Genomic DNA, 13,429 nt, shown 5'->3' with positions numbered 1-13,429 from the left:
AGGTTGCTGTGAGCTGTGACACCATAGTACTCTACCATGGGTGATAAAGTGCGACTCTGTCTCTAAAAAAAAAAAAAAAAAGAAAAAGAAATTGTTTCACTTCTTTAAACATTAAGTCTTCTCATCTGTTTAACAGTGCCTTGTCTAAACTCATGGTCTCTGACAATAAAAGCAAAGGAAGTTATTTCTGGCTGTTGCTACCACAAAAAGAGATGGTCTAGGGGGGAAAACTGTCTCTCTTTACTTCACACAGTACTTCTGAGACCAGATGTGTGCTTTTCCCCAACACTAAGCAATTCTCCAAATCTCTGAATGCCAGCGGCATGTCTTATTTTAAAATCAATTCTGACTCTGTATCTACCTGAAGTTAGTGTCAGATTCTGAAAGTTAAGGGCTCAATCCCATAAGACTACCCCCACTTCAGATGCCAATTCCAAGCCAGCTATAAATTGGGGGTTCTCACAACCCTCTATTTGGGTTCAACAATTCGCTTGAATTGTTCACACAACCCAGAGAAACACTTAGTTTACCCCTTCATTATCAAGGCTATATCTCAGGCACAGCCAGGTAAAAAGATGCAACGAACAAGGTTTTGGGAAGTGGGGAAAGGATCTTCCATGCCCTCTCTGGGCATGCCACGCTCCCAGCGCCTCCATGTGGTCAAGCAAACAGTTTTTAAAGAGCCTAATCTCCAGTGCAGAGACTGGTGGGTGGGGATGGAATTCTAATAACTTAGATGTTTTGGTGACCAGCCTCATATTGAGGCTCTCCAGAGATATCAATCTCAGCCACTTAATCAGCATAAACTCAGGTATGATCAAAAGGGTTTCATTACAAATAACAAAGGACATTCCCATCACTCAGGAAATGCCATGTTTTTGGAGTTCTGTGACAGCAAAAGCAAAAACACACCTAAAGGAACCTTAAAAATCACTACATTCATAAGCAGCAAAGTATTTTGTTTTTATGTATCTATCATTCAGTATTGTTACATCGTGAAATCATATTATAATTTAATCTACTTTTCAACAGATAGGTTATCTCAGGAAATGATTTGGAGCCTTCCACATTTATCAGATGCCTTTTCATTGTTCTTTTCTATCTTTGCAATTCTTGATCCAAACTGCATGGCTCGTTTCGGCAGAAGAGCAGAGGCTATGAGACCAAGTTCCACAGCTGCAAGGCGTAATATTAGTTTTTCACCAATTCCACGGGGTAAAGTCAAGTTTGCCTTTTCCCAAACTGGCAGGGAATTTAGAAAGGAGACAACATTTTCATCCAGGAAAGGAAATCTAAAATAAATAGATAATATATAACTGCCATATAAAAATAAAGTCAATCTGTTAATTATTTTTACCAAATTTCATAGCTAAAAATCACAATTAAAAAAATGTTTCATAACACATTTTTTTAATTTTAAAATATATGCTAAACAACAGTCTAAGTCTCAATAAATAAACCAGGCCTACGGTGTTAAGATGTAATTTCAAATTGTTTCACAAGATATCTTTGAGGAGGCTTTGAAAACAAGCATGATTTTAACTATTCAATATGTGTCTGATCTTTTTTACATCTAAAGAAATGATACATTAGGGATATGAAACTAATACAGAAGGGTTCCATAATTCTGAACTTGTGAAATACTTGTTAAAACTGCAAAATTATTTAATTTCATTGAAGTTGATTAAATGCTGACATATTGTGTAACAACAAAATACTAGATTTTTAAAAGGTAACTGCATTTTTGGCTTCCCCAATTTCTATACAATTTTGTTCTTTTTGTTTACAAAACTTTAACATCCACTCTATCAATTCTTCAAAATGCAATATAGTTATACTAATGTTTCTATTTCATGACATTTATTCTAGCTTGAGTATACAGAATAGAGAGGGTAAATATTTACTCATAAAATTAATTTTTAAATAGAAAATCTAATCAACAGAATACTGTTAAAATGTACACGAAGATACTTAATACTTTCATATGGGGGGGTCTTTATTTTATTTCTCACAATTTATAAATTTATTTAATTATTTTATTTTTTATTTCAGAGTATTATGGGAGGGGCACGGAGCCTTTAGAAGTGTTTTTAGTAGATAAAATAAATTCTCTTCTCTCTCACCTACTTGACGTAATAGACTGAATTTCTTTCCCTTTCTGTCTCTCCCACGTCATTTCCCTCTTTTTCTCTTACATCCTTCAAAGGGCAAACAGTTTACAGACTTTGTATTGTGGTAGTAGTTATTTCTTTTTAACGAAATCTTGTAAATTATGACCACATGACACAGCAGTTAAAATTTTACATGTACCGGGCTTAGAAACAATATGACAACCTTCAGTCAGTGGAAGGAGGAAGACTCAAGTATAAACAGGAAACAGTGGGTGGTGCCTGTGGCTCAAAGGAGTAGGGACAAGGAAGATTCAGAGAAGGAGGGAATAGGTAGTACGATGTTTCAATTCCCACGAAGCTTAGTTTCCCGTTCTTGCATGCTTATACTTTTATAATAAACCACCACTTAGTAAATTAGCCTACTTGAATAATTTTTTTCTGTTCTTCATAACTAAGTGTCCTATTTTCCTTTATCCTTAATGCTTTAGAAAGTTTAAGCACTGCCATCAGAAATACGATGCAGGTAAAAATAAATCTCTGATCAAAAAAGAATACACACACGAAAGTGCCTTGATCTCTGGTGAAGGGTTTACATAATCTGCAACACAAAACTGTTCTACAACTGCTGCTCCTGTTACTCATTTGAATAATCTCCAAAGAAAAAAGGTATAGACGTCTTCATTTACAATCTGCTGGTTTTACAAAAATGCCCTAACAACCCTCAAATAGTTAGACTTTACCTTGCTTCTTTTCCATGATCACTGATAACTCTGTCATCACGGCCAAGATTTCTAGAGGAAATTCGACCCAGTTCCATCATTATTTCATTATTCAATCCCTCTAGGCCATGTGCCTGAAAGCGGACACGATGACGAGAATAGCCTGCTAGTTGCTCATCTGCACCAATTCCAGTGAGAACTACCTATCAAGTTCAAAGAGATCCAAATAAACATGTTATTTACTATATAGTAATGAAAACAGCTAAGAAAAAAGCTTAAACAATTGTAACCCTAAAGATAATACTTTTGGAAAAAACCACAAGATAAAGTAACAAAATAGTAAGATATGCCCAATTCTTAAGAATATGCTTTGTGTTTTTTTTTTTTTTTTTTTTTTGAGGCAGTCTCACTTTCTTGCCCTCAGTAGAGTGCTGTTTCTTGACTGCAACACTCAGGACATCAATGAACTGATGAATTACTTCCTTCATATGTCCATCAGCAGGAAGGGCCTGATTGCTCACAGCAATCTCAAACTCTTGGGCTCAAGTGATTCTCTTGCCTCAGTCTCCCAAGTAGCTAAGACTACAGGTACCCACAATGCTCACCTATTTTCAGAGACAGTGTCTAGCTCTTGCTTAGATTGGTCTCTGAACTGCAGAGCTCAAGTGATCCATCTGCCTCAGGCTCTCAGAGTGCTAGAATTACAGGTGTGAGCCACCACACCTGGCCTTGTTATAAGTTAAATACAACTACAATATACTGCATTCTTGCAACCTAAATGCTAAAAGCTTTAAGGGTCAAAATTAGGTCCCAGACATTCTTCTAAGCAGAAACAATGTGCCATACCTTTGCACTGCTCTGGTATGATTTTACTTTATCCTGGGTCACTAACCAACCAATTCCTCTAGAAGCAAACCAGACTGCACAGCCAATGCTATCATCCAAAACTGTATCCAAGGGCCGAATTAAGTGAGATATTTGCATTCTTCTTAATTCCTGCAGTTCTTCCAGAGAAACATTAATTTCAACAAAATTCCAAATTCGGGAAGGGTTAATCACTTGTAGTTCCTTTAGTCCTGCTCTTCCTGTGATTCGATCTGGTACACTGAATTGTTTATCAGGACTGTCATCCTCTGTGGCAGCAACATTTTTAGTGAAATCTTCAGAAGGTATTTCATGACGATTTTTCTGTTTACTCCTTTTTTTGTTATAGTTAGTTGGCACTGTCTTTTTTTCAGTCATGAAAGCTACATTAAGAAGATCAATTGGTTCATCTAAAGGAACATGACGGTCAGCAAGGGTTGCAATAACCATGGAGTCAATGCCCCCAGAAAACAGGATTGCAACATTGGCTTTCCTTTCACAAGTTTTTAAAACTTCATTTGGCGCCAGATTTTTGCCCCTCGGTAAAAACAAGACACGTCTCTTGACTGCAACACTCAGGACATCAATGAACTGCTGAATTACTTCCTTCGTATGTCCATCAGCAAGAAGGGCCTGAAGGGTCTCTCTGGTAGGCGTCATGCTGGCATTACTGCTGCAGTGAGTCTCTAATGGAGCTTGCGGCAATAACATATTTAAAGGAACAACGGGTTTTTCAAGGTATAGTTTGGCTTCACTTAGTACCACTGATACAAATGCCGGTAAGTCTGCTGAAATCTTAGTCAAGCTATCTTCAACAATAGTCTCCCTAGAAATATATTTCCAAGGATACAATTTTAAGACTACACATCTGGTTATGGCAGCAGATTTAAGATCAATTCTGAAAACTCCAGATGCTGGAATTTCTTGCCACTCATTTGCCACTCCAGATGTTCGGGTACCAACTGAAGAGAGGCAGAAACTCTTGCCCAAATTACTAAAATGCCAAAGCAAGCTGCGGCGACCAAAAAAATCCCTACCAAACCATAAATAATGACTAGATGCTTGATAATATATAAAAGACCAAGGACCTTGAACTTTTGAGAAGAGTGACAAAATATCAGATTCATCCTCACAAAAGGAAAGATAATTAAACATAATTTGAGTATCATTCTCTTCAGCTTCAACCTTTATTCCACTGAAGACTTCTCCATTCCACAGGAACACATTGCCTCTTCCATCTTCCAGAGGCTGCGCAGTCAAAACACCTCTCAAGTGAAGTACATGACCAGAAAATAGACACTGGTAGTTAACAGCAGACTTTGACAGCTGTTTACTAATATTGGGTCCGCGTCGCTTAAGATTATACAGTAAATCCTCCTTTAAATCTTTACTGAAATTCTCAGCAGAGAAGCTTATAGAACAACAAATGCCACACATGATTATGTGATGTCAAGTTGACTACTTCTTGATTTTGGTCTTCTCTGAGTTTTCTGTTTCTTGGTATTCTTTTTTCAGTTCATCTAATAAGTCTGTGGCAGAGAGGGAAAGAAATATTAAGTTCTTGGACTTTTAATTAGTAATTCATAGGCCATTTACCAAGATCAAACTATGAGTACACACAGTGTGTTAGTGCCAATTTACAAAAGGCTACTAATAAAGAATGTTTATCTTATGCCAAAATAGTTTCTGTTTGCTGAGTGCTTATTTTGGCTCAGGTACTTGGCTAAGCAAACTATCTTATTTAAATCCTAAAAGATCATGAAGGCTCAAAGTATTTCACCCCAAGTCACAAAGGTAAAAACTGGTAATGGTTTTTCATACTTACATCTGTCTGAAACTCTAAAGCACGTTAATAACAATTGTTTTCTAACATATCTTACAAGATATATAACATATATGTATATATAAGTATACATATATGTTATATATGTATGTATAAGCATATATACATATATGTATAAACTGTAGCCTCTTCTTTAGAAGAAAACAAAACCACTGTGTAAATATGACATCCCAGACTCCCACTGACACCCCCTACAACCCTGAAAACAGAAAACCTGCTCACTTTTGCTTTGAGAAAGCATTTCTGTTCGGTCTGCAAGAAAGAATATGTTGCTGTTCTGTTGCTGCTTGTATACTTTCTGCAAAACATAATGTGGGACAGCATTAAGACTTGATCTAAAAAGTAGCAGATGTCACAACCCTTAAACTCTATTAGCACTTTTCCTTAAAATTCAGTAACATATGTTCAGTACAGTGCTTCAGTAAATACAGATAAACAAAAAGACTAGCAAATAAAAGTCGTCCGTTATCCTACCACTCAGAAATTGCTACCGTTGACACTGCTGTAAAACTGTATTTTCTGTTTATATCATAATACCATTTTTCTTTTAACAAAAGAAAGGCTCCTATTATGCCTACAGGGTCATGATTTGCTTTTTTTTTTGTAGAGACAGAGTCTCACTTTATGGCCCTCAGTAGAGCGCCGTGGCATCACACAGCTCACAGCAACTTCCAACTCCTGGGCTTAAGCAATTCTCTTGCCTCAGCCTCCTGAGTAGCTGGGACTACAGGCGCCCGCCGCAACGCCCAGCTATTTTTTTTTTTTTTTCTGTAGAGACAGGGTCTCACTTTATGGCTCTCGGGAGAGTGCCATGGCCTCACACAGCTCACAGCAACCTCCAACTCCTGGGCTTAAGCAATTCTCTTGCCTCAGCCTCCCGAGTAGCTGGGACTATAGGCGCCCGCCATAACGCCCAGCTATTTTTTGGTTGCAGTTCAGCCGGGGCCAGGTTTGAACCCGCCACCCTCGGTATATGGGGCCGGCGCCTTACCGACTGAGCCACAGGCGCAGCCCATGATTTGCTTTTATTAATAAGCAAAAGCAATATATTGAGAACACTATTTATCAGTAAGTGTTCTTTTACAACATATACATAGCATATTATAGTTTATTTGTTTAGTTTTCAAATTTTAGACACTTCAGATGTTACCAACTCTTAATAATCACTGTTGTGATGACTATCTCCATAATTACATTTTCGTGGACTTCCATGGTTCCTTCCCAAGTATGAGTTACTCTAAATGGAACTGCAAAGTACTATACAGTTTTAAGGCATTGGTACATTCGGCCAATTTGCCCTTCAGAAAGTTTACACTAATTGTGCCTTAAGTTCTAATATTCCGTAAGTAACAGTATCAGAAATGTCTAACCTGCCACATATCAAGTGATTTTTTTTTTTTTTTTGAGATAGAGTCTCATTCTTTTGCCCTGACTCAAGTGCAATGGTGTCATCAAAACTCCTGGGCTTAAGCAATCTCCCATCTAAGCCTCTAGAGTAGCTGGGAATATAAGCACAGGCTACTGTGCCCAGCTAATATTTCTTCTTTTAATAGGACAGGGTCTTGCTGTTGCTCAGGTTGGTCTCAAAACTCCTGAGCTCAAGCAATCCTCCTGCCTCAGCCGCGAAGAGTGCTAGAATTATAGGCCTGAGCACCTGGTCATCAAGTGACTTTAAAATTGAAGAGCTCAAAATAATTTCCTAAACTTTAAAATGTAATTTTTGATAGTATAGCTACACAATTCTATTTATGAATACATTAATGGAAATGGCATTAAATAACCACATTAAGCATTTAGAGGATTTATGTAAAAATTTTAGGGGGATGGGTGGCGCCTGTGGCTCAACAGAGTAGGGCGCCGGCCCCATATGCTGGAGGTGGCAGGTTCAAACCCATCCCCGGCCAAAAACTGCAAAAAAAAAAAAAAAAAAAAAGTTTAGGGGGAGAGGGAAAATAATTCTTCCTTTTTCAATTAGCCGCATTCATTTAAAGGAAATTTCTTCCCAACATATTTAAAAGTTCATTTATTTCAAAAGAAAAAAAAACAAAAACTCACGTATAAAATATTATTAGTGACTACAGCTCCAAGACACCAAAGTACAATTCTTATAACTTTAATATATACAGTTAATAAAAAAAAATGTATATACAGTTAATACAAATAACCAAACCTCCCATCTATTACCCAAAAGGCCTCTGATAACTCACCCTATTCTTCTTCAGGTTAGACAGTTCATCCACAACAATTTTTTGTTCTTTTATCTATTAAAATAAAGAAAAACTCCTTTAAGTGCATGTTTTAAAATTAGAAGGCTTGGACAAGAAATTATTGTATACTGATTATCCAAAGGGGCAGTCTGTGAATAGACAGATTCTTTTATTTTTTTGAGACAGAGTCTCACTGTCACCCTGGGTAGAGTGTTTTGGCATTAACATAGCTCACAGCAACCTCAAACTCTTGGGCTCAAGTGATCTTCTTGCCTCAGTTTTTCTACTTTTAGTACAGACCAGTTTGCTCTTGCTCAGGATGGTGTCAAACTCCTGACTTTAAGCAGTCCACCCACCTTGGCCTCCCAGAGTGCTAGTGCTAGGGTTACAGGCATAAGCCAACACACCTTGCCTATACAGAATTCTTTTCGACAGCAGTCTATGTGAGGGTTTAAGTAAAATTGGAGAAGAAAGCAGTGATTAGATTTGCCAAAGTCGGCCTGGCGCCTGTAGCTCAAATGGCAAAGGTGCCAGCCACATAACCCAGAGCTGGTGGGTTCGAATCCAGTACCGGCCTGTCCAACAATGACAACTAAAACCAAAAAATAGCCAGGCATTGTGGCGGGCACCTGTAGTCCCAGCTACTTGGGAGGCTGAGTCAAGAAAATTGCTTAAACCCAGGAGTTGGAGGTTGCTGTGAGCCATGAAGCAACAGCACTCTACCCAGGACAACAGCCTGAGGCTCTGTCTCAAAAAAAAAAAAAAAAAAGACTTGCCGAAATGTTGGGGAACCCATTGAGCCCACACTAGGAGTTTGGTGTTTGTACTCAGCATTCATGCCAAGGACTGCACTAAATTAAAAGTTTATACCTTTTATTAAAAATAAACAATATGGGACTTTACCTAACAATTGCAATCAGTGTAACTGGCTTATTGTACCCTCAATGAATCCCCAACAATAAAAAAAAAATAAAAAAAAAAAAAATAAACAATATGCACCAAAAATAATGGCAATCTTTCAATTGACTCTTTTAAGTTGTGCTTTACCTTAAAAAAAAAAAAAAAGCAAATGGAATGAGGAGTGAGCTACTTCCCCCTCCCACAATTACCAGCGCTCTTCACGATTAATGTATTAAATGGTACAGCCAGTCATTTGGATCAAAAGTAATACTAAAATCCTATTTGGGGCAGTAAGAGCTGTCACTTTCCATCTCTGTATCTTCTAGTACTGCTGAACGAAGCTTCATTTTTTTTTTAAATTAATTAATTTTTTTTTTTTTGGAGACAGTCTCACTTTGTTGCCCTCGGTATAGTGCGTGGCGTCACAGCTGTGGCAGTTTGGCCTGGGCTGAACTGGAACCCGCCACCCTCGGTATATGGGGTCGGTGCCCTAGTCACTGAGCCACAAGCGCTGCCCGAAGCTTCATTTTTTATTTACAGGAGAGGGCGCAACTAAGTGAAAACCAAGTTTCTGCTTAACCCTTTTCAGTAACTGTAGTTATTTTACGAACGTGACTGATCACATAGTATCACCAGTGTCTCTAAATGCAGGTTTTATAATCTCTGTGCTACTTCACACCTCAGGGATCTGCTACCTATCAGTACTTGTAAGTTAAGTGGCTTGCTTGGTTGTGTATGGGATTGGGCTGTGTGTATTGTGAAAATTTAGCCCTTCTCCAAGTCCTCCAATCCTCATGAGCCTGTACCTTTCTGTTTCTGTCTCCCCAGTTGGCAGAGTTGTGGTAATGGACTAGATAATGTTGAATTCCAAGGTGTAAAACCTCCTTGAGATTTATGTTTATACAGTGGTTTCCTATTCAATTTTAGGAACATTTCACTTTCACTTTTACATCAGAGAAGGAAACTGTGATACAGAAAGATTAAAGGGATTTGCCCAAGGTGTCACCGTGAGTTTAGGACAGAACCAAAGTAGGTAGAATTTAGAACATGTAATACCCGAAAGACTGTAACATTCTTCCCCATATATGTAAAAATATTTTGTTTATGGTAGTTAAGATTTATAATATATTGGTTCCCCGTCTTCACCCTTTTGGTAGGGGGTGACATTCAGATGTGTGTTTTAAGACCATTGTTCCAGCTAAAGTGGGGAGATGATCAGAAGAAGGTAACAGGTCGATGAGGAAAGCCCGGTTAGGACGCCTCTGTCCGGGGCTCCGACGGCCAGCTGGGGGTGAGAGTGCGCACAGTGATAAAGGAACATCTGAAATGAGCTTCAAAGGTAGAAAAAACAGTATTTGGTGACAAACGTCAAGCATGGCTCCCGGTGGCTGGCATGGAAAACCAAATGGAGAATTTCCAAGGCAGAACCGATTTGGGGTTGGCGGTTATTTCTAAAAATCTAAAAAGAGTAGGGGGGAAAACCCAACCTGAACTTCACCCCACTACCACAGATGTCTACTCTCGGGGCCAATTTCAGGACTTCCCTTACCACAACTTTTAGGAATGGGAAGGATTAACTGAGGTTGTCAAGCACTAAGGTCAAAGCCGAGCGGGTCAGGCCAGCCACGGTGCCCCAGGCAGGCCGTTCGCAGGGTCAGGCAGCGCTCGGTCTCGTCGCCTCCCGCACTCACCTTGCTGCAAAGGTCCTCCTTCTGTGGGGTCGAGCTGTCGGTGGGAGGCAGCACGGCGCTGTCCTCCGGGCGCGTTCCCCGACTGGGCATCTCCACTAAGTGCAGAAAATTCGGAATAGTTAGTGTTGCCGAACCACCAGCTCCTGAGTCGACGACGCGTGTGCTCTCTCCCCGCCTCCACTACCGCGAGTCCGACCACAGAGTCTGCGCGGTCAGCTGGACGCCTGCGCAGTGCGGCTCTGGCAGACTAGGGAGCTAGTGAGCAGCCTGGTTGCAAAATCCGAGCGGTTCCTGCACTGCCCCCTAGCGGATCAGATGTAGAAACGCATTGGTAGTTTCTTCCCGTCCTCGCGTCTAGTATATTACAAGTTATGTGCGCCCTCCCTCTAGTGGTAAATATAAAGAATAGTAGCTCACTAGAAATCTCAATATTTATGACCTAGGCAAAGATGAGAAGCTGAGGTAGGGATTTAAGAGATACAGTGTTGGCAGCAGAACTGTAACTTGGTAAGTTTTTGTGAACTGTGGTTAGAGTTGCCACATCAAATACAGTTTAATATAATTTTGAACATGAATTTCAGATGAATGTTTTTTTAATACCTATATGTACCACAATATTTGTAATATTTCATTTCCGTGGAAAAGTGACAACAACTTGGAAATAGGCAAAGAGATTACTGAATATTCTTTCAGTGCTGCTATGGGTTTGACCTTATTTTGGCTGTCTGTTTTATGGTTCTGTAGGAGTGAAGTTTAACTTGTAGATGTTTGCCTCACAGAGATATAAGTAATTTCTTTTTTTTATTTTTTTGTTTTTTTTTTATTGTTGGGGATTCATTGAGGGTACAATAAGCCAGGGATATAAATAATTTCTATTTGGTGGACCAGCTACATCCACAGTTTATGATTTATTGTTCTGCAAGACAACAATCAGTTTTGTGTGCAACATTGCCATCCTATCCTAGAATTTATTTATTAATATATGCTTATCTTCTCAAACACTCCTTTAACTGGTTTTAATTGGTTTTACCAGTTCTCTCACTAGTTGAGTTGAATAAGACTTTGAGGAATTCGTTTTATGTTTATACCAGAGATCTTATTTTATATCTGTGAAAATTATACTCTAATGTTAGAAATCTTGAGGCTCCTGTGCTCGCTTCAGCAGCACATATACTAGAAATCTTGAGGCTCCCTGGAGAAGCCTAAGTGGGCTCATGTGATGAAGCCAAACAGTATGACTAAAGAAATGTATACTTAACACTGGTTGTCTAAGCCCAGATGACTTGTAGAGTAAAATACTCTTTTCTTATTATTAATTAAAAAAGATTTGGTTTTATTTATTTGTTCATTTCTGAAGTTATTCCACATATGCAGCAGTAATGATTGAGAATGTGGTATTACTGTGTAACCATTTGGTGATATCTGTTCGATGTTGGACATCTAGTTTCTATTAGAAGAAAGGTTTGTTTTAGGTAAAGTCCAAGTTGTAGTTGAGCCCTTCACCCAGGGGGTGTGCTATATCCCCTTCAATTGTCCCCATTAGATAATAGTTTATCAATTCCCCTCCCTCCTTTCCTATCTTTGAATTTAATTGTTTTTCTCTGCATGGGGATGTATTTGTTTATTTCTTGGTTCACATTATTAGTATGGAGTGCATTGGGTACTCGCTTTTCTGGTTTTTTTTTTTTTTGAGACAGAGCCTCAATCTGTCACCCTGCATAGAGTGCTGTAGCATCACAGCTCACAGCAACCTCTAACTCCTGGGCTCAAGCGATTCTCCTGCCTCTGCCTCCCAAGTAGCTGGGACTACAGGCTCCCGCCACAATGCTCCGCTATTTTTTGGTTGCAGCCGTCATTGTTGTTTGGCAGGCTCGGGCTCAGGTGTATGTGGCTGGTGCCTTAGCCACTTGAGCCACGGGCACCGAACCGGTACTTGCTTTTCTATTCTTGTGATACTTTACTAAGGAGAATGTTCTCAACTCCATCCAGGTTAATACAAAAGATGTAAAGGGTTTTTTTTTATGGCTGAGTAGTACTTCATGGTATACATATGCCACAGTTTATGAATCTATTCATGTGTTGATGGGCACTTGGATTGAATCCATGTCTTGGTGAATGTAAATTGATCTGTAACAAATGAAAACAATGTAATCTAATCCTTTATACTATCATATTAATCTGAAATAAAAAAATAAATAGAAGAGAGGTGGCAGAGAATTCAGTTTGTTAGACTTTTTGTTTGTCTTTTGTGAGTTCAAATTAGTTAAGACTTTGTTCCGACTTGGAAGGAGAACAGCTATTTGATATCTGGCTTTAGAGTTTTTGTGTTTACTTTTTTTCTTTTCACTTAAAGAACTTGTAAAGCATTATCTGTGTTTACTTTGATCTGTGATTGAGGTTGTAAAACTGAAGCTGTAAACTGTCTATGTGTCTATGTCTATAATTTAAAACAGGCTTTATAATATCACTGCCTGAATGTAAAATATTTCCCTACTTCTGGAGGGCATTACTTAATTCTATTATGAAGATGAAATGAGTTGTAATATTTGCAAAGTGTTCATTAACAGTTTCAGGCACATAGTAACCTCTCTATAAGTGTGTGTTAAATAGATAGATCAGAATTTCTTCCAGATGATTTTGACACAAAGTTTATGAACTGATGGAATGGAAAGAACCAGGCTCTGAAATGGGTGGCATGTTTCTTATTGAAGATGTGTCTTCCCTTCCAGTGATTCTCAAGAGGGCCAGGGGTTTCCCTAGCTGGTGCTTTCAAAAGTATGTGGAGGCACTTTTGATTGTTGTAATGACTAGATGGTTCTGATAACTCTGATGGAGTAGGGGAAAAATCTGGGAGCCATTTGGAAGGAGACAGACTGAGCCACAGATTCTTTTAAGAAGCTTAAACTAGCAGGCCGAAGGGACATCTAAGCTAGTAGACAAGGCTACGGAATTGTGCTGGGTGACAGTAGGACCAAGGAGCTAAAGTCAAGGGAAAGGCAATACCACAATCTAAGGAGGTGGTTTGTAGCAGGAATTCTGCCAGGAGGTGACGGGGCCTGAGGTGGTGTTCCTGTGTTTACCAGAGGGATCCAGG

The 13,429-nt window shown here is 39.0% G+C and overlaps 2 protein-coding genes across 2 annotated transcripts; both read right to left on the bottom strand.

The window, feature by feature from the left end:
• Positions 1–807: 807 nt before the first annotated feature.
• ASNSD1 (asparagine synthetase domain containing 1) lies at positions 808–5,131 on the bottom strand. The gene is made up of 3 exons (XM_053597527.1): positions 3,677–5,131; positions 2,852–3,033; positions 808–1,292 (listed from the first exon to the last, which is right to left on the bottom strand). The coding sequence occupies exons 1-3, from the start codon at positions 5,129–5,131 to the stop codon at positions 1,043–1,045; spliced, it is 1,887 nt and encodes a 628-aa protein (XP_053453502.1). The 3' UTR covers positions 808–1,042.
• ASDURF (ASNSD1 upstream open reading frame) lies at positions 4,863–10,506 on the bottom strand. Its single transcript, XM_053597528.1, has 4 exons — positions 10,336–10,506; positions 7,745–7,798; positions 5,760–5,835; positions 4,863–5,223 (listed from the first exon to the last, which is right to left on the bottom strand). Exons 1-4 carry the CDS (start codon positions 10,423–10,425, stop codon positions 5,153–5,155), a joined length of 291 nt encoding a protein of 96 aa, XP_053453503.1. The 5' UTR covers positions 10,426–10,506; the 3' UTR covers positions 4,863–5,152.
• Positions 10,507–13,429: the final 2,923 nt, after the last annotated feature.

Source organism: Nycticebus coucang, chromosome 7, assembly GCF_027406575.1.
Source record: "Nycticebus coucang isolate mNycCou1 chromosome 7, mNycCou1.pri, whole genome shotgun sequence".
NCBI classification, from domain to species: domain Eukaryota; kingdom Metazoa; phylum Chordata; class Mammalia; order Primates; family Lorisidae; genus Nycticebus; species Nycticebus coucang.
The sequence above is the reverse complement of the archived record's forward strand: the minus strand, read 5'-3'. Positions and strand labels throughout refer to the sequence as shown.